Source organism: Indicator indicator, chromosome 36 (genome assembly GCF_027791375.1).
Source record: "Indicator indicator isolate 239-I01 chromosome 36, UM_Iind_1.1, whole genome shotgun sequence".
Lineage (NCBI taxonomy): Eukaryota > Metazoa > Chordata > Aves > Piciformes > Indicatoridae > Indicator > Indicator indicator.
The window spans coordinates 2018059-2044064 of NC_072045.1; the positions used below are offsets into that span (position 1 = coordinate 2018059).

The window sequence follows — 26006 nt, forward strand, 5'->3', positions numbered from 1 at the left end:
AGTCACTGCAAGTTGCCAGGAAACGTACTGGCATGGCTCAGGATGCCGACAGTGCAGAGATGATTTTAAAAAAGGAGGAGACGACCTCGAATGTTGAATCCCACTGAAAAAAGACAACCAGAAGTCCGAAATGGCTCTATGGGCTGGGCTCACTGATGTAATGCTGACCAGGGTACTGCTCAGCAGGCAGCAGCCTCTCCCCAGGCTCTGTGGGTCTCTGGGACAATTCCAAGGCTCCAGAGGCTTTGCTGAGAGGAATGGCTCGGTCAGGGCTGGGGAAGAAGCTCCCCTTTGACACTGAGCTTCATCAGGGACAATGAGCTGCCCCATCCTCTCCAGTAACTGCACTTCTCACTTTTACTCGCTCCAAGCCACCGAGGCAAAAACAATCTCCTTGGGGCACCTTCACCTCTAGCCTGGTTTATAGCCGACTGAGCCCGAAAGAATAACCCCAGCTCCCCTCGCCTCCGGCCCCGGCCCGCATCCGCTTCAGCGGGGCCGCCCCCGGCAGGTGGATGCCGCCGCCGCCGCCGCTCCTCCCTCATCCCGTCCCGTCCCGTCCCGTCCCCTGCAGGGCTCCGCACCGCCTCTTGCCGCCGCCCCGCTCCCGCTGACGGGGGCAGCCCCCTTGTTTACTGGCCAGGGAGGCAGCCGCCAGCCCGGCCTGCGCTGGAAGGGGCCGCCGGAGCCGGGGCCGACACCGCGGGGCAGGGAGGAGCCGGGCGCTATAAAGGGGCCGAAGTGCCTCTCCGGGGGCTCTCGCCGACGATGCGAAGCCGGGGCCGGCCCCCGCGCCCGCCCCGCGGCCTCTGATTCGCCCCCGCCGGGACGCGCCGAGTCGCGGCGGCTTCAGCGGACGCGGGCATGGCCCCGAGAGCGGTGGCGGCGCTGGCCGTGGCCGTGGTGCTGGCGGCCTTGTGCGGCCGGAGCCGCGGCGAGAGTGAGTAGGGGCCGGGGGCGCGGCCTAGGCGGGCAGCCGGGGCCCGGGCGGTGGCGGCAGGCCGCGGCCCCGCGCCGGGAGGGGGCGAAGCGGGCGGCACGGGACGGCCGTGCCCCGCCGCGTTACCCTTTGTACCTGCCTGGGGGGGGTGGCCGGGCCAGGCCGCGCCGCGGGGCGGACGGCTGGGGCGGCTCGGCCGGGATCTGCGGAGCGGAGTAGCGGGGCCCGTAGCCCTCCCGCAGGGGTCACCTTCATCCCCGGAGACGGCGTTTTCGGCCCCAAACCGCGATGGGGCAGAGCGCGCCGTGAGGGAGGGCTCGGCGCGGCCCGAGATTGGAGCCGGGACGGTACCGGGAAGAGCTGCCGCTCCTGGCGGGCCGCCTGAGGATTTCCTCGCTCATCCTTGCGCTCCGTGTCTCGGCCGGGCGGAGGTGAGCGGAGCGGGTACGGCCGTACCACTGCAGCCGGGAAGGTTGCCCCGGGCCTCGCGTGGGTCGGGTGCGGGACAGGGCCTGGCCCCGTCTCCGCGGCGGGGAGGGACTGGGCTCCGGCTCCCCGACACGGTTGTCCCCGTCTGGTTTCAGGACTGGCTCCAGTTCCAGAAGGGTTTTTGCGTGGTGAGGTGTAGAGCTGGGTGACTTTAAGTTAGTCTTTCAAATCCACAGGTAGTGAAGGGCGGGTGAAGCTCAGAGGCAGAGATCAGTGGTGCTGAGGGACGTGGTTTAGCACCAGACTTTACGGTAGTTTTGGGTTAGTAGCTGGACTCGATGATGGTAAAGGTCTTTGCCAGCCTAAACGTTTCCGTGATTCTATGTTTAAACAGGGTCTTGTGAGTTACAAGAGAGGGGTACGTAAATGTGCTGGAGGTCACACACTTGTTAAATCCAGGGCTGACACCGATTTAAGCCTTATGAGCTTGTTCCATGGCTTATATTCAATAAACTTGCACAGGAAATTCTGCTCGATAGAGGCCTTAATTCTGAGTGATGTTTACAGGTGTTTTTTAATGCAAGTATTCATTCAGAGAGAGCTGACTGGATATGTAAAGTGTCTGTTTCAGAGGCAATTCCAGCTGTTAGCTTCCCATTGGAAAAGGCAGTAGGAGGAGAATTGGTTTGAGTGCAGATGGGTCAGTGCTGCGCATTTCTGAGGTGTGTTCTTCCAGAGAACAAAGCAGGACCTGCCCTGCAGACAGCCTCTTTTTTCCAGCAATCAGACAAGTTCCATATTTCAAAACCTCCCCAGTTTCTTCCTCCCAAGGAAGACCAGTGGAAGGGTTGCACCTGAGGAGAGTAAGTCCCAGCTGGCAAGCTTGTACCAACCTGCCCCTTACCAGGGGGGAGATGGAAGGGTGGTTGCTATCCAGCAATGTACACAGCTCTGCTCCAATGGGTTCTGATTTCAGACCATCGTTGTTACCACCACAGTGAAGCTTCTTAATTATTTGTTTTAGGTGTATTCTGCTTTTTGGGTTACAAGAGCGTTTGTGGTCTGAGCTCCCTAATATTTTGTCATGTTCCTGCTCTGCGATTCACGGATGGAGGAGCAGCAGCAATGCGCAAGGTGTCACAGCAGAGCCCAGAGTGCTGCAGCTCTTTGGCATTCACACAGTGCAAAATACTTTGTCAGGCATTTCACAGTTTGGACAAGAAGGTTCCTAATCCCAAAGGTTTTCCAGGCATGTTGGTGTTGGACCCCCATGCTCTGTGCTCTGCGGTGGTAGGCAGCGTGTGGAGGCTCAGGGTAGAGGCACAGGCGAGAGCTGTTTAAGCAAAAGAGCTGTTCCCTGAGCAACCCAGCTCCGGCTGCATCCTTGGAGCCTTGTGCCCAGTGTTCCCCATCAACATGCCCTGTGACAGCACTGCCCTCCACCCAGAGGCAGCTGTACCCACTTCTTCCCATGCCCTGTATCCCTTTGTTTCTTTTAGACGATGTGGACAGGGATTTTTGTAAGGGCCTGTGGTGAGAGTGCAGGATGAGCAGTTGGTGATGGCTGTCTGCAGTGCTGCCTGGGTCTGCTCTTGCTTGCTGAGGGGCCATAGCTCCATGGCAGTGAATCACTCAGGCTTGGTATCCACAGTGTTTGCTATAAACAGTGCTTAAGTTCCAGCTGTTCCCATCGTTAGCCTCTGTCTTGAAGGCTAACCTCTGACAACAGATCTAGTTTCTTCATTCAGTCCTTTCAGGTTGTTACCAAAGCAGTTTATTAAGAAGCTTTGGCATTTGGGCTTGCCTTTGGCTGGTTTCAGCTATTATTCCTAGGGGCTCTGGTGGGACACAGTTGCCATGATTTTATAGTTGAGCAGGGATGGAGGAGTTTCTTCCCTGGCAGTGCTGTGCTGGACAGGGAGCCTGTTTCTGCTGCGCTTTAGGGATTTGTGTTAAGCAGAGGTTTTGCAGTAGTTTGAACAGGAATAGCTCTGGGCCTGCTACCGGAGAATCAGCTTGAGATTCTGATTTTCCTGAGAGCTGATTTATGTGTGTTTTGATTGTGTTATAATAGAGTGCTCAGCTTTGCTCTCATCCTTCTGGGATCAAACCTGCCCAACCTTGGTTCTGAACAGTTGATTAATTCCAGTCTCCCTGCAGAGGAAACACTATGGCGAGGAGCTGTGGAAAAACACTCCTTGATTTGCTGAAAACTGCTGCTTGTTGTCTTGGGAACAATAAATTTATGGGGTGACTTAAGCAGCTACTGCATGAACAGAAGAGGCAAACTGCTGAACAGCATTCAAAAGCATGAAAAGATTGAGAAGCCTCCAAAAAAAAAAAAAAAAAAAAAGGCATATTTTGGATATTCTTAACTCATTATTCTCCTTGATTCTTGAGGTGGCTGCAAAACCACAGTGATTCACTCAGTGATTTTTCATGTCCTAGTTTGAGTGTTATTTTCTCTGAATGTGGAGGAAATGTCTAAAGCCTTTTAACCTTTGTACATTTAGAATTCTATTAGCCTTCTGGGCAAGTGTTTACTTCAGAAGCAAACCTCAATTGGTTTTAAATTCCTCCTGAGTTTCTGTACCAGGCTAACAAAGGCATGGGATGCTGCCTTCTGCTGAAGGGCCTGGGGCAGAGCCCCCGGGGCTGGAACCCCTGAAGCACAGCAGACCAAGGTCCAGTTTGTGGTGCTACTGTTGTTGAGCTTTGAAAGCAGCAGCAGCATCCTGGTGACATCCTGGTTTGTGGAGACATGGAGCCTCCTGTCCGATCTGTGCTGACAGCACTGGTTACCAGTAACAGAACTGGTGAAGAGTGCACAGCTAGCTCTGAAGTGCAGACAGGTGCTGGCTGTGGCCCTGGGCCTGCAGCTCTCACTGCGATCATTTCACTCTCACAGCTTTGCTGCTCACTCCCAAGCCTCACCTGGCTCGTTCTAGCTTCAGCCTCAGCAGGCTTTGCCGAGGTCAAAGTAAGATTTGGTCAAAGTACTTGGCTCTGTCAGCCTCTGGTCACCCTCTCTGTGGTCTTGTGGGGGATGCATTTCAGGGTGGGGGTAGCTGAAGCTGGCTGAGGTTTAAGCCGTCTTTGAGCAGCTTTCTGGCTGCTTGTGTCAGGGGTGATCTCCAGAAGACCTGCAGTGATGTGGGTCAGTCACAGCAGTGTAGTTCCACTTCTGAGTGCAGAGGATTGGGTGCTAGACAGGAACACAGAATGCTCTCCATGAAGCCTTGCTGGATGTTTATCCCTTCCTTGGCCAAATGGCATCATGATTTCCCTTGGTGTCTGGCACTCTGCCCTCTGTGTGGTGTGGGGCTGAGGCAACAGCTGCCCCCCAGGGATTGTTCCTTAAAACCAGATCCTTCAGCTTCATGGCTGGATGATGGGAAGGCTTCTGCAGCCTGAAGTGCGTCTCCAGCCCTTGCAGGATGTCACCCTGACCATGCGAGTTCTTTCCTCCAGGCTCAAGCTGCTGCAGGGGCAGCTGTGTGTGCATTGGGAGGCTCTCTGGGGGCCAGCTGGGGACCAGTTTCTAGTGACTTAACTAATACTAGTCGCAGTGGTGAAAACCTCGGGTAATCATGCTTAGTCTACAGATACTTTCTGTGGCCTGGAGCCTCAAAAAAAAGAAAAAGCCTAAAGCTTTAGCTCTTGAAAGTCAGAAATTCTTGGTCTGTAGACCTGAGCTGTGTTTGCCCTTTCCTTTTTCCTGGAGGTCAGCTGCACGCAGCCATCACTGCTGGCAGTGCTGGGTAGTGGGATACAGCAGCTGGCCAGGGGGCTACCTCAGGCTGCTGTGCTTTGCCCACAAGCTCAGCCAAGCAGTGAGGAGGAACCAGGGTGGTGGATTTGGCACTTATCAGATAGCTTCAGCTGCACTGCTGACCTGTACAATGAAGTTCAGTGTTGGAGTTGTGTTTATTCATCTGTTGTTTCTCCTTTCATGAAGAAACCACTGCCACACCCTGTCACACACTTGCTTCCTTGGAAATGCCTTAGTTGGTATTTAATTATCTAAAACATTATCAAGATTAAATATTTAGAGTGCTTCAATTGAACCTGTTGCTCTCCCAGTTCTTTCAGCCCAGGGCTGGGATGTGCAGCATGACAGCCTTCAGCTTGCTTCTAGTTTTTCATGGGACAAAGGGAGTGGTACTAGTTGGTCATCAGCTCTCCTTCCGTGCTCTCACAAGTGCAGCTTTGCTCTCTGAGGCACTGCTTTTGCTTCTGTTTCCAGCAAGCAATTTATGAAATTACTTGGATACAGTGCCACAAAGTCCCATTGGGCAAGAAGGTTGCTTCAAATCCTGTAGTGGTGTTGCCAGGTTTTGGGTTTTTTTACTGCAGTGGAGCAAATTTTTGAATAATCATTAAGAGGTTTACATAAAATTTATTTTTAACCCACACAGCAGTGATCTGGGTAAACCCATGAACAGTCAGACAACATCTGTCTCTGTATCACTGCTGTGAAGCCTGATTATTGCTCGGTGATTTCTTGTAGCTCTGATGTGGTCATTTCGTAGTTGGAGAGCTTTACAGTGACAAAGTTGTAAAGATTCTATGCTTCTAAGTGGGGGGAAGCTGTCTCAGCTGAAGGTAAAACAGCAAATCCCTCAAGTGCATGCAGTCTTAAAGAAATTGAACAGGTCAGGAAAGAGGTTGGGTGTTTGCTGCCTTTCCACAGCCTTCTCCCTTGAACACTGGGGTCAGAGTGTCTGTTTCTGTGCAGCTTGCTTTAGAAGGATGGTCACTGGAGCTTTTGCCCCTCTGCAGGCATGGGGCTCTACATTTCCTCCTGCTTGTCTGTGCTCAGAGTGAATAAAAATTGCCCTCTTCCATTTCCATCCCTTTGGTGGTCCTGGGGTTGCTGTTACTCATTCATGCTTCATGGCATCGTCCACTTTGCCAGTTCTTTGGGTCACTGCTGCTGCTAAATAAACTGCCCAAGGAGTCAAGGCAAGGAGGTTTGCAGCCTTGTGAGAACAATAACAAGAAAAGCCACAAGACCTAATCTGAGAAGAGTGCTGGGGCAGAAAGTGCTGCTGTCTGCAGAACCTGGGCAGACCCTGGGCTGACCCTGGGCTCTGCTCTCCTCTGCCTGTTCCCAGGTTTTCCGGCTCCCTTCCCAAGCACTGCCATTTCCTAGCCATTATTCTTTTCCTATCTTCCCCTCCCTGCAACCACTCTAAATTGCTTCCTCTAATCCACTGGCATTAGTTGCACAATCTGAGATGAGGTAGGTGCGTTGCTGGCAACTATCTAAAGAAAACAGCCTCTGCTGCACAGCCACCTCTGACTCCTGTGGGTGCCAAATGACGTTTGGGGGCTGGTGTTACAGCTGCAGGCGTGCTGGGGTGACATCCAGGAGCTCAAGATGGCAGAAGAAGTTATGAAACGTGCTTCCAGCCTTGTTGTGTAAGCATATAGCAGGGAGTGCTCCCCACAGCAGATTTCCTAAAGCTTGAGAGGACCTCCTGGCGAGATCCGAGTGTAGCCCCATGTCATGGTGTGGTCAGACCTTTGAAAAACTGCTCCAGATCAGCTTGTCTGAAGTAAATGAATTGTTCTTTGCCTTCCAGTCTGCAGGAGCATGGACATCCGCAACAACTTGACCCGGCTGCACATGCTGGAGAACTGCACAGTGATCGAGGGCCACCTGCAGATCCTGCTGATGTTCAAAACCAAGCCTGAGGACTTCCGTGAGCTCAGCTTTCCCAAGCTGACCATGATCACAGATTACCTGCTGCTGTTTCGTGTCTATGGGCTGGAGAGCCTGAAGGGGCTCTTCCCCAACCTGACTGTGATCCGGGGCACTCGCCTCTTCTTCAACTATGCCCTGGTCATCTTCGAGATGGTTCACCTGAAGGAGGTTGGCCTCTACAACCTGATGAACATCACCCGTGGCGCTGTGCGCATCGAGAAGAACAACGAGCTCTGCTACCTCTCCACCATCGACTGGTCCAGGATCTTGGATTCTGTAGAGGACAACTACATTGTGGCCAACAAGGATGACAAGGAAGAGTGTGGAGATGTGTGTCCGGGCGCTGTGAAGGGGAAGAGCAGCTGTCCCCCAACGGTGATCAACGGCATCTTCATCGAGCGCTGCTGGACGCACGACCGCTGCCAGCGAGGTGAGCTACAATCACCTCCTATGCTCTGTCACCGTCTAGCCACCCAGGTCTCTTGGCAGGGTACAGCTGGCACAGATTCACAGTTACAATCCCCCTGCCATGGGCAGGAACACCTCCCACTAACCCAGGTTGCTCAAGGCCTCATCCAGCCTTGCCTTGAACAGTTCCAGGCTTGAAGCCTCCACAGCTTCTCTGGGCAACCTGTACCAGTGCCTCACCACCCTTGTGGGGAAGAATTAATTGCTGCCTTTAAGCCCAGGTTCCTAAAAGCAAGGCTCAAAATTGATGGTAGGCGAAGAGGGAACCTCTGGGACAGGACTGTGTCAGGAGTTCTTTCTCCCATGTGAATAATACACCTAAAAATGCAGTGTTTGGTTACTCTGGGAAGTTAACGCCAGCCCAGAGACATCAGCTCCAACAGGCTGTGAGTGTAACTGGTGCCTAGTGGTGTTAGTTTGGGGTAGGGGATTGAGAGTCCAGACTGACTGAGGGGCTGCAGCAGGTGAAAATGCAACAGTGGGGAGAAGTCTTTGTGGAATAAAGCCAACTCTAGAAAGGTGCAATTATACTGTTACTGAGAGCTTCCTGCCATAAAAAGGTGTAAGATATGTGAGTGATTGAGCAATGTTTACACGGACTGAAGCTGGAAGCCACGTCAGACCTGAAGGGAAAAGGAGAAGGAGAAGAGAGGACCTGGAGAGGGGTTGCTCATAGCAGGAATCCTGGGGAGAGTGAAATAATTGGGCTTTGAGTCTGGGGTTTGATCCAGGGGCAAAGCTGTGTTCAGAAAGTCAGCTGCTCTTGGAACCCCTAAATCATAGGGTATGAGCAATAAGATGCAAATCAGTAGTGTGTGTTCCCTTCTAAGAGTGGAGAAGGTGGTTGTAAAACATCTCAGTGTCTAAATTCCTTTGGTGTACAGCTACCAGCACCCAGCCCTAGCTTCTTTCACAGACCTGATTTCTGTTTTCTGCTGTTCCCTAAGGTTAAAGATCTGGCTGAAGCTTTTTCTGTGGCTAGCAGTTGCAGATCAGTGTGCTGGGGGGGGGTGGCTTTGGGAGGGGTTTGTTTGGCACAGCTTGGTTTAGAAACCCAGCACAGAATCTCCTGTGTGCTGTTTTTTGGTTTGCCTTTCAGGGTGGGAAGCTGCTGCTGTCTGAACTGATAGCACTGCTGGGTTGCACTGCTGGCCAGGAGATCTTGTTGGCTGTTTTGTCTACAGGACAAAACACCCTTCAAGAATGTGTCAATATTGATTGTTTGGATGTTACAGAATGTGTTAATTGACAGAGTCAAGTCCCAAGCTGAGGAGCTTTTCCAACCTGCTGAGCTTTGAGTCTTGCTGCAGCAAATCAGGAGATGGACAAGAAGAGTGGATATTAGGGAAAATGGTTTTACTGCAAGAGTGGTCAGGGACTGGAACAGGCTGCCCAGGGAGGTGGTGGAGTCACCATCCCTGGAGGTGCTCAAAAAATGTGTGGCCATGGCACTGGGGACCATGGTTTGGTGGCCATGGTGGTGTTGGGTTGGCAGCTGGATTCTGATCTTAGAGGGCTTTTCTGACCTTAATGATTCTGTGGGTCTGTAAGAAGGTGGAGGAAGCACAAGGCTGAAAGATGTCACAGGAAAATCTTGCATGAGGAGGAAGGCAAATGGCAACAGGTGGGGTTGGAGTGGGGTCCTGAGTGTCCCCAGCACTCCCTGCCCTGTTCCTGCCTGCTCCCTGTGGTTAATTCCTTCACCTTATTGCTGCCACAGCTCACGTGGATGCTGCCTCTTTGGTATTTCTTGGTTTTAACCAGCACAGATATCCCAGTTAACTCCAGAGCTAACTTCCAGTTGCAGCCTGTAATTATCTCCATGGCACATATCCAAGGCTCTGAATCATCCTTGCAGCTATAGCTCCAGCCCAGACATTTTTTCAGTTGGTGATAGCGTGTTCAAGACAACAAAGTAAAGGATCTTCTTACAGGCAGTGGAGCTAAGGTTGGGGATGAAACCACTTGGGAGGAACTGAAATGATTTGTGGGCAGCAGCAGGCTTTGAAACAGCAGTGGCAATATTGAGGAATCTGTGGCTGAGTGCAGGGCTGTGTAGGTGGATCCAGCAGGGATGGAGGCTGCCTGGGATGTTCCTGGGAGTTCTCTTCACTTCTGTCTCACCGACAGTGCTGCTGTGCAAAGCAAGTTGGTTCAGCTGAGGCCAACTTATGCTATATTTTGGGTAGGAAAGCAGGAAAATGTGTAGTCTGTGTGGAATTTGGGTCTAGCCTTGTGCTGTTTATGGCAGCCAAGCACTGTTGCTGTTCTGGAGTTTTTGTCCCTTTTCAGCCCACATCTTTAGGATGTTTTTTTCCCTCTATGCTTTCATGGCTGTGAAAAAGCAGTTCCTGGGTCGGTGCAGCCTGTACATCCGGAGAGTGTTTGCTGAAGAATGCAGACAACTAAAATGTTGGAAATGCCACGTCCTAGACCTCAGTCTGGATCTGCCAAACATGATTTTCATATTTTGCATTTTTCTCCACATGTTTTTTTAATGCAATAGAACCACTCTGTGTCTGTCACCCTGCGTGGAAGGAACAATTCCCTCTGAAATCGGATTTCCTGCAGTTCTCTGTCTCTGGCCATGCCTGAGTCAAAGCAACCTGATGGGTCTGACAGTCTAATTACAGAGCACAGCCTTCGACTTGCATATTGGCTCAGCTGGAAGTGGAGTCAGGTGATAGGAAGGGAAAGTGGAATGGGCAGATGAAAGTGGCCAGGAAAATGATCAGGCAGGGAATGCTGAAAGGCCACGTTCCTGGGGCATAAGGAGGGATTCCTGAGACAGAGGCTTTGTTCCTTAGAGGATATGATGGAATTGGACACTGGGAAGAAGTTTTTTGCTGTGAGGGTGGTGGGACATGTGAACAGGTTGCCCAGAGTTGGTGGAGGCCTCATCCCTGGAGACATTCACGGTCAGGCTTGATGGGGCTCTGAGCAAACTGATCTGGTTGGAGATGTCCCTGCTGACTGCAGACTGGGTGACCCTGAGAGGTCCCTTTCAACCCAGTGCATTCTATGAAATTCAGGTTCTCCTGTTCATCCTGGATGGAACCTTGTAGATGTCTTATCTTCTTCATCTTGGGACTTCCCACAAACAGCAAATCTGAGTTACTCGGAATGTGAGTCATTTCAGGTTTGTGGATCAACTCTTGCTCCAATTTCTTATCAATCTTTATGCCATAAAAGCAGAAGTTGTGTCTCTGAATTAGTGCAGCCTGGAATTTGTGACAGAATACAACCTCATGAGGCTGGACTTGATTATCTTAAAGGTCTCTACCAGCCTAAATGATTCTGTGATTCTATGAAAGTAGGAAGTGCATGAAACCTTTTGGGCCAGCAGAAGGGGGTGGTGAAAGAGAGCTGATGGAGGGGGTGACAGAACAGTTGACAGACAAAGGAGCTGCTCAAGGGAATAACAATGTTTATCCAGAATTTGTTAGGGGAGGCAGGTCTGGGGACTTGGCATACAACAGAATCTCTTTAATTTTCCTGTGATTTGTCCAGGGAGCATTCTGGGGCAGTGAGGGAACAGATAAGGAATAGCAGAGTAGCTGCTGAGCTCTGTTTCCTGGTAGAAGCTCTCAGGAGATCTTTGCTCACTGCTGCTGAACAGCACCGGGCGATCTGGAAGGAAAATCATGCAGCTCAGAACATCTTCAAGGCAGGTTTGAGTAACAAAAGTTCAGAGGTGTGTGTGGGAAACGTTTTGTGATATTTACTTAGGTAGAGATATTACTTAGCAACAGCTTCCTGTGATTTTTATGTGCTGGGAATGTCTGTAACTAACCATGAGCTCAGTTTTATTACCTCTGTATGGGAAAGCGTCTTGGAGCACCGAGCCCAGCCTCCAGGGTGAGGTATTTTTAAAACTTCAAACACATTAGAAATGTTTCCAGTGGCTACCACACGAAATGGATTTGCTCATTTTATTTGGAGATCTGATAAGAACTGCTTTTTATTTGTATTTTTTCCCCTTTGGCTCTGCCAGATGCCAGATGGAAGTTGACACCCAGTGCTCGTGCTGCTCTGCTCCCACCCTTGCCAAGCAGCAGCTTTGCTGTGGCTGTCGTGGTGCTCGCAGCCCAAACCCCTGCACGCGAGCTCCAGGAGAGTAGTTAAGGGATTTATGGTGCTTGTGTCAATCTGAAGGTTGAAGATTTCAGGAGCTTTTGATGAATGGCAGAGCTAGGGGATCACCAGGGGTGTCCTGGAGGAAGCCAGGCTCCCCCTTCGCTGGTAGCACAAAGCAGTGCTGCTGCTGCCGTTGTGTGCTATGGGGTGGGAGTGAGCTGCTGGCTGGGAGCAAACACGGCTGGGCTGGGGCTGTGGGCAGTGCTGGGCTCCAGGACGTGTCTGTAGCTATTTCAGTTGCTGCTGTGATCAGAGTCTGCTGCTGGCAGTGAGCAAGTGTCCAAAGCTTGGTCCCTGGAATACTGCAGATTACAACTGGCTGTGTTCATGGTCTTGATCTGGAGTTTTCAGAGGACGGTGCTGGGGGGGCTCAGTGCTGACATTGTTTGAGAGTCGTTGCTTTTATTTTGGCTGTGACATTTCAGACAAGCAGAAAATTGCCTTTGGCTGTGTGCAGGACTTGGATGCTGGCAAAGCAAAGGTCAGGTTTGCCTTTGGGTCTGGCTGCCTTGGTGTCTGTATTGAAGTGAACTGAAAGAAAAGGGCAGGACATCAGCTCCTCTTCATGTCCTAACAGATTCTAATGCGGAGTTTCCTTCTCCTCTCTTCAAAACTGGGTCAGAACTGCTATGGAGGAGAGGACAGAGGCAGGGCAAGAGGATGCTTTGTACTAAGAAGGAGCTTCGGGAAGCTGGTGAAGGGTCTAGAGAACAGGGCTGATGAGGAGTAGCTGAGGGAGCTGGGGTTGTTCAGCCTGGAGAAGAGGAGGCCGAGGGGAGACCTTCTGGTGCTCTACAACTCCCTGAAAGAAGGTTGCAGTGAGGTGGGGGTTAGTCTCTTCTCCCCTACTGATGTGAGGAGGGCTGAGTATGATCCTGCCTGTTCAGGGGAAGGATCACTTGGTGTCGGGGGGAGAGCTGCTAACTTGGCAGCTCCGGGGAGACTTTAGAGCAGCCTTCCAGTGCCCGAAGGGGCTACAAGAGAGCTGTGGAGGGACTTTTGGAAAGGGCTGGGAGTAACAGGACGAGGGGCAAGGGGTTGAAACTGGAGCAGGGGAGGTTTAGGTTGGACATTAGGGAGAAGTTCTTTACTCCGAGGGTGGTGGGACACTGGAACAGATTGTGCAAGGAGGTGGTTGAGGCTCCATCCCTGTAGACATTTAAGGTCAGGCTTGATGGGGCTCTGAGCAACCTGATCTAGTTGGAGATGTCCCTGCTTACTGCAGGGAGGTTGGACTGGGTGACCTTTAAAGGTCCTTTCCAACCCAATGCATTCAGTGGTTCTGTGGGCTCCGTGCTTTTGTTGCCATTTTTAACTCATTAGGCATCCATGCTGCACCACAGCCCTGCAGGGAGTCTGGTCCTTCATCAGCAAGGGAAGGACAAAGTGTTCATTAAAGCCTGAGTGTCAGACAGATGTTTTTGTTGTCTTTTCTGCAAAGACAAACCAGCTCTTCCCTATGGTTTGTGAGAACATAACAGAAGTGATTTAATAAACCAAACAGGACTTGTTTTTTTCTGGTCTTCAGTACTTTCTGAATATCACAGCTGGTCATGCTGGATGTGTTTACACAGCTTCAGTTTGGGATGAATGAGGCCAAGAGCTCTCTTGTAAGTACCCCTCAAAAGCTCCCCAAAGACAGAGAGGAAATGGAGCTCCTAGGCTGATGTCTGCCTGTCTGCAGGCCTCACCCAGTGAAGCCTTAGCACAGCTTAGAGGACTAAAGGGGTTTGCTTTCAAACTGCATTGGAAGCCAAGGCCTTAAAGCTCAATAAACTCTTTCTGTGTTCATTCAATTCTCTGGATTTGGGGCTTGGGGTTCCTGGCAGTAGGGAAAGCAGAAGGTGCAGTAGCTCCAGTCTTACCTGGATCATTTATGTGGAAACTGAGGCTGTATCTGAAACAACTTAGAACTGCAGAATCATTGAGGTAGAGAAAGCCCTCAAAGATCATCCAGCCCAGCCACCAGCCCAGCACCACCATTGCCCCAACCGTGGCCACACATTGCTTGAATACCTCCAGGGATGGGGACTCCACCACCTCCCTGGGCACCTCCCTGGGCAGCCTGTCCTAATGCCTGACCATTCCTGCAGCAAAGGAATTGTTCCCAATATCCAACCTAAACCTCCCCTGGTGTGACTTGAGGCCGCTTCCCCTCATCCTGAACTTCTCAGCTCATTGGCAGGTTTGCACCGTTACTGAGCTCTCAAATGTCATGTGTACAGTGCCTTTTCCTCAGGCTTCTCCTCCCCATTCCAATGACCTCAGCTCAGAGCTCTTATAGTGTTTGGCTGCTCTTCCAGTGCCTGGACACCAGGTATCTCAGCCACAAAACTAGCCTGCAGGTCTGTCAGAACTGGGTATCTGCATCAGGCTTTCTTCTGGGAAGTCAAAAATGTTCTCCTGTGAGGGTGTCCAGGGGCTGGGCTTGGTGGGTGTGATAAAAAAAACATGCTGGTGTTTTGCATGGCTGGGCTGGGGAAGGAGGAACTGCTGCCTTGTCCTTGCTGATCAGCACCAAGGAGCAGGGCCTTTCATTTTCCACCCACTGCAGTCGATGATAGCCGAACAACTCCAGATTGTGCTGTTCAGACATGCTGTAGGGCTCCCCATGCTCATATTGGACAGTGACTAACCAGAGCCCCCCAAAGCCTGCCCTGGAGTGCTTTCAGATGCAAGCCTTGCTCTGGGGCTGCAGGGGCTGAGCAGGACTTGGCAACAAGCTGTCAAGGGGGCTATAGATCAAACCCCACAGGGATCAGTCTAGAATGGGAAGCCAATAAGCAGATAACTATCTGGATAGAGCTGAGTTGGAGAGCTTGTGCAGAGCGACATTCTGCACTGAATGACTTGGAGATGGGCAAGTAGTAAATAAAACCACATTTCATGGAGAGGTCTCAACTGCTTGGCTCTGACTGCAAGCAAACAGGATCTATTTCAGTACTGCTAAGGAAAGTCTTATTCCTAGAAATAAACTGGAGAGCAGGCTCGCAGCTTTGGGCAGAGGGAGAAGGGTGTGTAAAGGAGTGGACAGGAGCTGAGGAGGCCAAAATGTCTGCAATAGCTAAGAGGACATTAGATGGCTGCATGCAGTGTATGCATCTGATCTGCTAGGCCTGGTAAGGAGACACTGCAGCAATTTCTCGTTCTCCAGGTCAGATATGACAGAGAAAAAAATTGTGGTAGGGGCAGGGGAAAGCAGACCACTCTCGGGTTACTGGCAGCCGTGCTCCACCACGTTTGGCTTGGGATGTAGCTAGATGGGAAATCAATCTGGTGGCAGAAGGATGTGTGTCAGCCCTTTGATGAGGCCTTCTGTGTGCTGGCTGCTGATGGGCTGGAACTGCTCCAGGTTGGTGCCTGCCATGTTGCCTCCTGCCAGCCTAGGGTTATGCTGGGGAGAAGGCAGCAGCCCAGCAGCTCTTCTTCTAAGGGTGCTACCTGCTTGGAGAGGCTGCTGGAGACCCAGAGTCACTTTCCCTCTGCTATTGTCTCCATTAGTCAGCTCTGCTTGGCACAGAGCAAAGCCCTTTACCCTTGGAGAGGTTGCACGGTGGTACAGAGACTGACATTGTGATCAGATTCCCACCACAGCCATTCCAGGGCTGGCCTGGATTTGGGCAGCATGCTAAATGACCCTGCACTAAACCAGTTTGTGCATCCTGGGCACAGAGGGAGCAAAACTCTGGCTGGCAAGGCTGGTTAGCTCTGCTGCTTGGGAAAAGTCATCCTCCAGCTGCTCCTTTGCACAACGGGTCTTCAGGTGATCCTTTACCTCTCTCTCCTCATCCTTTCTGGGCAGTGGGGTGGGAAGGGGGCATTTGGAATAAGTTGTATTCCCTCTTTCTCTCTGCTGCTTTTCAGTTCTTCACCCACAAGCACAACTTTAGTTTCAGGATCTCTGTTTACAATACCTCATTGTGCTGTGGAATCTGTCCAGATTAAAATCTTAACCTCTGTCTGACATTTCTTTGTAGATCATTAGTTATCAGCTCAGTCTCCTTGTGGTTAATCTTGTACTTCCACGCATTTCATTACCTTTCTTGTGAGCAACTCCACTTTCTCCTCTGCTCTAACCTGTGCATCCTTTTTTTGCTCCTGTTCTGTGCATCCAGGCTGGGTTCCACTCCCCTGTTCCCAGCACAGATCTGATGTGCAGCCGTCCTTGTTCCCAGCAAACTGAAGGTGTCAACTTAGCTTCCCTTCTTTCTTGCCTTGTATGCTACTCTATCCTCTGCAGCCTTGAGAAAAGCACTCTTGTCCCTCTCTTATCTCTGCAGAAAGCAAAGGTTGAACACCTCCCCTCCTGCTTCGGCCATATCACTCCTCAGTTTCAGGACAGGTTTGTAGGCAAAGGCAGCAGCTGATCTTGGGCCTGTGTTAGGAAGAAGGAGCTGGACCTTGGTCTTGGACCATCACTGCATGGTGAAGTGCTGCTCCTCCTCTTTATGTGTCTCTGTTTCTCAGCAGGGCAGATGCTGGCTCCCATTCTTCTCTTCCATGGCTTGTCTAGCTGCATTCTCTCTCATTCAGTACTAAGCTGCTGGCTCCTGATTCTGCTCAGTCCCTGCCTGATGAGAAGCTTGCCCCCAGCACTGTGCTGTGGGGTCACCAAGCTTGGGAGGAAGGTGGGTCACATCCTGCTGGATCAGCAAGCAGAGATCTGCGTTCAAACACAGTGGAGACAGAGACTTTACAGACAGTTACACCTTTGGGACATGCATGGCTTCCTGGACCACTTCACTGGGATGCTCCTGGGTCTCTTGGGATCACAGCATGAGTGACCAGGATTGATCTGAGTAGGTCAGAGTGAGCAGGGATGTTTGCAAGATACTGTACATCAGGAGGAGCAATATATAGTTAAATATTAACATGAGGCTTTGATGAGAACCCCGGGTGGTGCGTCAGCTCCTGAATGGTAGCAGCAAAAATCCTTCAGCTGTGATAAGGATTGGAAATGAACAAGGCATAACAACAAAAACAATGCAGCACCCTCCTAGCCCTGAGCAGGAGGGCTCAGCAGAGCAGATCTCACAGGAAAATCCTCCAAGTGAAGGATTCTGATCTTGGTCTAAATTACAAATCCTCCATTTCCATGCACAGAATCCTGTGCTATATGAGATGACTGGTCACAGAATGATAGGGGTGGAAGGGACCTCTTGGAGAACTGATCAGCATTGAGAAGATTCCTCTCAGTCTCTTCTCCAGGCTGTAAAGCCCCAAGTCCCTCAGCCTTTCTTCATAAGAGAGATGTCCCAGTCCCCAGCCATGTTGTCATGTCCAAACTGCTTTCAAATGAGCTGCTCCTTACAACTCTTTGTGTTCCCCAGAGGTGACGTGCACTCAATGTTTCTGCTCCTTTTGTAGGGGACAGATTTCACGTCATGCCTCTTTTGTAAATTACTGGGCTGAAGCTCAGCAATTTCTGGCCTCCCAACTCTCAGATACCTGAGGAATAGGAGTGGCTATGGTGGCTTCTTAACCATGCCCAGCTATAAGCCATCAGAGGCACTGAGTATCGATTTGCACAGGGGTTATATTTAGTGATAGCTGGCTGGGGCCTCCAGGTCTGCCTGAAGGCTTGGTGACATTCTGGGGGCTTGCACGCTGGAGAAGAACCAGCAGACAGGCAGGGGCGGGTGGTCACTGCTGATCGCCTCTGCTGCTCAAAGCTGCCACATTGTTTTGAGCACAAAGTACAAGGAGCAGGCTTGATCTGCTTGCTGGAGAATGGCACAACAGCACTGCTGTAGACAGCAGGTAAAGTATTTACAGCTTCTCATTGCTGTCCTGGTGTGCACTCTGTGACACTTGTCCTGCCTCACACAGTGCTGCTGTGTTTTCAAACCAAACTCTGCATTTTGCTGCTCCAAGCTCAATTGCCAGCAATTGAGACAGATTTCTGCAAGTTGTTTTTTACCTGCCTGGGGAATCTGCTCGATGGAAAGGTCCCAGGAGAATGAAAACTGTGGATCTGGGCACAGGTGCTGCCCTGTGTCCCTGCTGTGGCAGCTGCAGAAACTCATTTCAGAGGTTGCAGCTTCCTAAGGAAATCAAGAGCCAGTGGCCACAGGTGAAGTGGATCCATTGGGGCTGATGACTTCCTCCAGGCTACATCATGCTCTGATGAGTTTTATAAAATACACATTTATATGTTATGAAAGTGGCTGTGTATGGAGGAATTCCTCCTGGCAAGTCTCCTGTGCTCCTTGGCATCACTCACATGTGAGCAGGTTTCTCTGCTTCCTGCAGCAAGGCAGTGCAGAAGTTAATGGAGCACTGAGTAGAGGCAGCAGAAGGCTGGCATGGGAGAGGCTGAGCTTCTGGAGAGGTCTCCCTTTATTCACTCTTTATCACCAGCAGAGCTCAACCTGCCCCCCCATCTGCATTCAACAACTCCTTTCACAGACCTCCGTGAAGGATATCCTCTGTTATCACCACTGTCAAGGTGCCACATGACTCCACAGGCTTTTATCTGTTCTCAGCTCACATTTGCTGACCCTCCCCACGCCAACACCACAGCCCCAGCACCTTTGCTGGTTTTGCTGTGGTGGCTGCTGCTGGCTGGGAGCATGACTGGGAGGAAGCAGCTGAACACAGTGAGTTTGCAAGTGACACTAGTTCTGTTCTGGAATCTTGGAGACATTCCCTGTAGCACGTAACCTGTGCGAGGGCTGGGAGGCAGAACAAGCTTTTTCTTCTTCTTACTGATGGATGAGATAAGAGCTGTGAGGCTGTACTGAGAAATGTCAGTGGGAAGAGTTTCCTTGACGCTCTTGGACAGTGTTGTGTTTGGAAGTGGCTGTCCGTGGGAAGGGAGGCACCTGCAGCTCATTGTATCTGTTCCTGTGTGAATGGGGACCTCCTAACGCTCTGCCTGTCAAGTCAGTGGGGTCGTGGCCCTGTGTACTGCAGTATCTCCTTTTACAAATAACACTTTAATTTGAGTGCTGATTGTCAAACCTTGGATTTCTTTGGCACTGGCTCCATCCCAAGTTGGTGCCTGTCCTGAAGCCCTGCAGGTGGATCCCAGCAGTGGAGTCAGTGCCTGCTGGAAGTATTAGTGGTCGGCTAAGCTGTGGTGCCAGGGCAGAGGGAGGGACCCCCTGTTGCTAGGGCAGTGGAATACTGTGAGTAAGGGACACTTGGACATAGGGTGATGCTTCCTGAACCTTGCTACCTGCAGCCAGTGGCCTTGCTGGCAGTCTGTTTGCAGAAGCACATTAAACTCCTGGGCTTTGTGCTGTTCTAGTTTCTCCATTTCTTATGGAAATTCAGGGAGGTCTGGGAGAGCTGCTGTTAGTCATCAAAAGTCCAGTCTGGTGGACCTTTATAACCATGTTCTTCCCAAGTTACTGCTATTGTAATACCCTGGGATCAGTTTGCCCTGTGTAGCCTAAGAACTGCCACTGGTGGGCTTTAGGATTTAAGTTTCTGACTTTCTGGTCTTGGTGACATGAAGAAATAACTGAAGGACACAAGCCGCAGTCCAGAGGGACTTGCAGATCCGTGCGTGTGTGGGGACTGTCCCTGGTGCATGTCTGTGGCACTGCAGCCATTGACAGGAGGAGGCAGGGGGGGAAGTGCAGAGCTCCCCGGGACTGTCTGCAGGACCTGGCTCTCAGTTTTGTTCCTATGCTTCTCGCCTACGCTGACAGCAGCCCGAGCTATGGCAGCCATTCTGAGCCATGTCAGAGCCGGGCTCCTCCTGGCTTCCTCCTCCAAGCTCTTTTGCCCTGGTTCTAAATACAGCTCTGGAGCTGAAGGCTGGCTGTCAGAAGAGCCCGCACTAGCCGGAGGAGTTGGGAGACGGTGGGGGGAGAGAGGGCTGGCCGAGGAGCCCCTCTCGGGCGGCGGGCAAGGGGTTAATGCTGTTCGCGTGTTGCAGATAGCGAGGCTGGATGCCTCCCGTGCAGGCAGCGAACGCATTGGCTGCGGCCGAGGGCGGTTCTCCTGCCGCAGTTGTTTTCTGTCCTGGACTCCCTTGGATCTGGAGCCTCCTAATCGCCTTGTGTGTAAAAAAGCACAGCCTGGCGAAGGGCCTGCCTGTGCAGGGCAGCTTTGCTCCTTGCTGGTGGCTCCAGCGATGGCCAAGAGGAGCAGCTCGCAGGGCATATGGCTTGGTGGCCTGAGCTGCCTCTGCTGAGCCTGAGCTGCCTCTGCTGAGCCACCTTCCCGTGGACAGGGCTTGTTGCTGCACAGTGCTGCGGCTAAGGAAGGCTGCTCTGACGCCTCTCTGGAGCCTTCTCCAGGCCGAACAACACAAACTCTCTCAGCATGTGCTTGTAGGGGAGGTGCTCCAGCCTCATGATCATCTTTGAGGCCTCCTCTGGATCTTCTCCAGCAGGTCCATGTGTGAACACTGTCCCTGTACAGTGTGTATGCAGCACTTTGATGTTCACACATCTGCTTCATGACTCAAACCACCATCAATCCAGCTCTCCCAGGACATTGGTATTTAATCCCTCCCAGTGACAGAGGATCCCAAAGCTGATCCTGAGCCATTTGTGTCTTTTCTTCCTCTCTGACAGTCCACCACTGCTGTTCTGTTAGCCCAAAGCTAGACACAGCTAGCACAAACATTTTGTATTGTACTGTAATACTCAGACAAACTGTTTATTAGCTGATCAGCTTAATGCTTGATTGACTTGCCTGTTAAATATTGATCTCCTGGTTCCCTGTGTTTGCTCTGGAGTCTGTTTACAGTACCAGTGTGGTTTGTTGCCACCTGGAGCACAGGGAAGTGGTGAGACAGGAGTGATGCACAGAGGTAGAAATTCCTTTGTGCTGACTCTGTTGCCTTTTGTGTCCTCCCCCCCAGCTGGGCCTCAGCAGGATGAAGAAATGTCAGTTTGAATCTATAATCAGAAAGCTTTGTAAAATGCTTTGTTTCCCAAGTCTTTGGGGCCACTCTAGCTAGTTAAATATTTATTCACCCCTGGAACAACAGGTTTGAGCCTCTGCCAGCTCCATTTCTTCCCCATCCAGGGCAGATCAGTTCAGCATTATCCTGTTTGTCTTCCTGGGGACAGGGATTGTGGAAGTCCTACTCTTACAGCTCTGACCAAGAGCTTTTTTGGCTGTGCTGAGCAGCTCTGCTCAGCTGATGCTGAAGCACTTTTTCCTGCAGCAGCTTTTATGGTACAACGTGGTGGCTTCTGCCACTGTTCCTTTGTCTTTAACTTGGGTTGATGAAGTTGCCTTTTGACTTCCACCTTCTGGGAGGAATATAGAGAGATGCTGAGGAGGAGGCACCACATTGTCAAAGAGTCCCACGGCATCAGCCAGAGGCTGGGGCTGTGTATGTGCTGTGTCTAAGCATTACCTGTGTCACTTCAGTTTGTACCTTACCATGCCACAGCTCCAGAAGTGCCACCTCATTGCCAGGAGGTGAGTCTGCAGTGAGTCAGTGACAGTTACTGGAGTCTGCAAACCTCAGTGTTGAAGAGGTAGTGATCTGGACTTGGTCAGCACAAACCTATTTAGTGTCCTACAGTGAAAGTGCAATGTGGCAGTGAAAAAAACCAAACCAAAGCCTGCCTGACCCATCCAGAGGCACCTCACCTGGATGCTGCAGGTGAAGCTGTGATGGAGAGGTCCAGCAGGCATGCCTTGACAGTGGCAAGATGACATCCCTTCAGGGTCTTGTGTGATGAGGATTTGTGCAAAATAGTGATTGACAGATCTTGGTGTTGCCATGACTGCTTTGCTTTCTTCAATCTGTCACCAGGCATCAGAAGCTTGTACAGCAGGAAATAGAGAAATGTTAAGAACAGGTTAAAAATAGGTTTACTTGCAGCTTCTAAAAACCTTCCCAGCTTAGAACTGAAATGTTTTTTGCCCTGTGAATAATTGCATCTGAGTTCAAAAGGTGTCAGTAAGCAGCAGACTTTGAGGACAAACTCCCATAACAAATGTAAACAAGATGTTAAGCAGGTGCCCTGTGCCACTCAGCCACTCCTCATGAAGCTGTTCCTTGGGCCTTCACGCAGACCTGTCCTCTGCTGCTCATTGCCTTTGGTGCTTTCTCTCCACAGTTTGTCCTCCTGCCTGCAAGTCCCAGGGCTGCACCCCGGACGGGCAGTGCTGCCACAGCGAGTGCCTGGGGGACTGCACAGAGCCCAACAACCCTGACAAGTGCATCGCCTGCCGCAACTTCTACCTGGAGGGGCGCTGCGTGGAGAGCTGCCCCCAGGGCTTCTACCGCTTTGCAGGCTGGCGCTGTGTCACCTTCAGCTTCTGCCAGGAGCTGCACAACAAGTGCCGGAGTGCCCGGGAGTCAGGCTGCCACGTCATCCACAACCAGGAGTGTGTCCACGAGTGCCCCTCAGGGTACATCATGAACTCCAGCAAGTGAGTGCAGAGCTGCTGCAGGCCTGCTGCCGAGCTTGCCTCTGGCTTGGGCGGAGGCTTTATGTTTGGCATTGGAGCACCTGTGACCTGCGCCACTGTAGTGTGATTTGCAAACTCAGACCTTGCTAACTTAAGTCACCTACAGCAGAAAGCCCTGACCAGGGCTTTTTTCTTCCATTGGCCTCCCTCGTTGCCTCTGCAGTTTGGAAAAAGTGGGAAGGGCAGATTGAGAAAGATGGGAGGGAAGAGGAGAGTCCTCAGGCTGAGAGGACCAGAGTGTAACAGAGTGGGATAAGGGAAAGGGCAGTGGCGAGGCTCTGGGGTACGTTCAGAAGAGTGTGGCCAGCAGGCTCGGGGAGGTTCTCCTGCAAAGCAGAGCTGAGGCTGGGGAGCCCTGCAACCAGGCCAGGGGAGGAGCTGAGCTAATGACCAGAGCCCAGTATCTGAGTGCATCCTTCTCAGAATCTGTCCCTCAGCCCTGTAATGAATTTTATTGAGCAGGTTCAAGCTGTGCCAGACACAGATGGACAATGTAACAAACGAGTGGAGCATGCAACAGAGCAGGATACGGCCACTCTATTCCCAAGGTTTCTGACAAAGGGCTTCACTCAGGTCTGCTGTTGACCTGTTTGTCACTGAGAGCTTTGTTTGTCCCACAGCAGTAACCTGTTGTGACTCTGATGTCCTGTGAGTGCTGCTGGCTTTGTGCTCCCAAGGGCTTGTTCTTGCTGTAATCATTTCAGGGAATTTACTCTTAACAGGACTTTTTATTCCATTTCCTGTTCTGTTTGTCAGAAGAATGAAGTAGCAGCCCCCAAAGTTGATACTGCTTGGGGACCAGCAGCCATCACGTCTCTCCTGCAGGCTGCTGTCAGCAGCACCTTTTCCTAGAGCATCTCTTTCTCTAAGCCCCTTGGGAGCACATTCCTGTGGTCATATGATCAGGGCCAGCAGTGACCCTGCTGCTGTGCAGGCAGCATTTCCCCAGGGCACAAGGCACACCCTTGCCTTCTCGCTTGCCTCCCTTGAATGCAGCAACTTTCTGCACAGTCTTTGGTCAGAGGATTCCCAGGTGAGCTCTCCACTCATCAGTTGCATGTTTGGGTAACAATCTCAGGATGGAGACTGGGTTTCTAAATCTTGAGGTTCACCTCTCTGTCTGCCCTGTTGCGGCCACATCTCCAGTACTGGTATCTATTGAATACACTGTGCAGCATTGTGGCAGATGGGCTTTTCAGAATGGTCAAAATCATTCTGGGTTGTGTTGTGTAGGAAGGGACAGAACCATTCCCCTTCAGGAGGTGGAGATGACAGTGTCAGCAGGGTCAGCGTTGGGTGGAGTTCCCAGATCTGTGTGCTGCAGATGAATCCCATGGCACCTTGGTGGGACACTGGCACATGGCCTCTGCTGGTGGGAGTTGCCGGGGCTGCTCCAGGTGGGATTCTACAAAAGCATCACCTCTGCCTCCTGTTTTGCAGCCTGCACTGCACGCCCTGTGCTGGGCCCTGCCCCAAAGTTTGTGACTTTGGCAAGGAGAAGACAATCGATTCAGTGACGTCAGCACAGGAGCTCCGTGGCTGCACTGTGGTCAATGGGAGCTTGGTTATCAACATCCGAGGAGGAAGTAAGCGCTGCAGGGGCTGAGGAGCACTGGGTGTCACATCTGGGGCACCATCTCTGAGCTGGGGTGGTTCACTCTGCGCTGAGCGCTCTAAACCTCAAAATGCTTCAGAAACACAGAGCAAAGGCTCCTGAGGTGCTCACTGGGGGTGTTCTGCTGGCTGATTTTTGTCAGGTCTGAGGAATTTATGTCAAGCAGTTCTGTTTAATAAGTCTGGATTCTGCTATCAGTGTTTCTCTCTGTGGTATCAGAAGGCTAACCCTGATGTTTTCCTCTCCACAGATAACATAGCAGCTGAGCTGGAAGCAAATCTTGGCTTGATAGAGGAAATCTCAGGTTACCTCAAAATTCGCCGCTCTTATGCCTTGGTCTCTCTTTCTTTCTTCCGTAAGCTCCATCTGATAAGAGGAGAAACGCTGGAGGCTGGGTGAGTTCTTTCAAGGGAGAGTTGATTTTAATGCTTTGAAGTGTAAGGAGCAGCAGTGCCATCAGGGTGATTTGTATCAGCATACAGTTCCCAAGTTATTTTTAAATGGTCTTCCGCCCTAATGGCTTGTGTCCTCCCACGGCAGGCTGGCTGTGTTCTTTGGTGTCTGGATTTGCTGCTGGAGAAAAAGGAGTTCTCAGGATCCCCCTCTAATCCCCATCTTCATCCTCTGCCCCCAGGAATTATTCATTTTATGCCTTAGACAACCAGAACCTTCGCCAGCTCTGGGACTGGAGTAAACACAACCTCACGATTGCCCGAGGCAAACTCTTCTTCCACTACAACCCCAAGCTGTGCCTGTCAGAAATCCACAAGATGGAGGAGATCTCTGGGACCAAGGGGCGCCAGGAGAGGAACGACATTGCCCTGAAGACCAATGGGGATCAGGCCTCGTGTAAGTCTGGGAGTGCAGCGAGATCTGCACCCTTCTGCTTGCTCTCTGCCTTGTTCTCCTGCCGTTGCCCCCAGCCTGGCCCACAACGTTTTCCCAGGGCCTGTTTCTGTCCCTTTGTCCACACCAGGCCTGGGGCTCAGAGCTTCCTCTGCACGGCAGCAACGCTGTCGGTGTGCCCCGAGTCAAAGTGCTGCTGGGTGCCCCACCTGGCCGGGAGCCACCTTGCCAACTGGTCTTCAGAAGTTTGCTCTTTGTGTGCTCAGCTGTGGGTTTTTCAGGGCTGCGTGGAAGAGTGTAGTATAGCACAGGGTCAGCCCAGCCCGGGACTGCTGCTGAGCACCTGCCCAAGAGCTGTAATCTCCTTACCCATGGCATGACGCTGCAGCATGCACACAAGGCAAACGTCCTGGAAGAACAGGATTCCCACCCCCCTTTCGCCGCCAGGGGAGGGAGTTGCCATGACAACAGTCAGGGACATTGTTCAAGTTTTTGTTTTGCTGCTCAGAGGTTTCTAAGCTAGGAGCTTTCTCTATGAACACAATAAGGCTGAGCCTGCGTCAGCAGGTGAAGGAGCAAACCTACCGTAGTGCTTTGTGCTCTAACTGAAGTCCTGCTCCTGAAGATGCAGTTTTGCAGATGCCTGTTTTGGCAACAGTGCTGCCACAGGCACATCTCTTGGGCACCCCAAACCCTTGTGTTTGTTCCCATTCTGTGCCACGCAGGTGAGCCAGACTGCTGAAGTTACATGGGGTGAAAAATAGCCAAGCATTTCTGCTTTGTTCTTGGGTTGTGTCATTTCTGCTCTGATTTATTGTCCAGCCTCACAAAGTTTTAGCTGCACATATGAGCAGAGGTGTGCACAGGCTGCCACATGACACACCTGGGTATTGCCACTGATTCCCAGCACTAACTGAACTATTTCAGTCCCTTGCTCTTCGCAGCTTGCAGAGCAGCTCAGATCATCCTGTGGCTGTGCTGTTGTTCAGTATCTGGTGCCAGCTCTGCTTAAACAGCCCCTTCCCCAGTTCTGCCCTGCTATGCTAATGTAGCTATTTGTGAACAGACTGAAAAAGTGAATAGCTTCCAGCTGAAGCAGTTTCCTGCTCTGGTTTGCCAAATACCACCACATGCAGCCATGCCAGTGGGAAGAAGGGAATGTAGTGAGTGCCTGCCTAAACACTGGCAGTGCCAGTGAGAGGAGCTGCTCAGAGCCCTGCCCTCAGGTATATCACAGCTGCAAGGAAGAATTAGCTGCTTCTAAAAGGGCAGCTCCAGTGAGCCACAGGCAGGGTCTTCCCCAACCTGGCTGGGTGTGCTGTTGAGAGCAGCTGGAGCAGGCAGCTGCACTTCTCTCTGCCAGCTTTAGCTCCACTCTGCTGAGCTATTCTCTGTGCTACCTCCAGCCTTAGACCACAGGTTGCCAGTGTGTTTGACTTCTTGTTTGTTTTTACCTTTCAAGCCAAGTT

General features: G+C 51.6%; 1 protein-coding gene across 2 annotated transcripts in view; it reads left to right on the plus strand.

The window, feature by feature from the left end:
* Positions 1 to 6968: 6968 nt before the first annotated feature.
* INSR (insulin receptor) overlaps positions 6969 to 26006 on the plus strand; it is a 34788-nt gene continuing 15750 nt past the window's right edge. The window contains exons 1-6 of one of the 2 annotated variants that reach the window (XM_054396339.1): positions 6969 to 7509; positions 21722 to 22037; positions 23336 to 23338; positions 23517 to 23662; positions 23942 to 24086; positions 24326 to 24540. In XM_054396339.1, coding sequence (XP_054252314.1) covers positions 6969 to 7509; positions 21722 to 22037; positions 23336 to 23338; positions 23517 to 23662; positions 23942 to 24086; positions 24326 to 24540 — 1366 coding nt within the window. The remainder of the gene's footprint in view (positions 7510 to 21721; positions 22038 to 23335; positions 23339 to 23516; positions 23663 to 23941; positions 24087 to 24325; positions 24541 to 26006) is intronic. The other variant, XM_054396338.1, reaches the window with a different exon arrangement.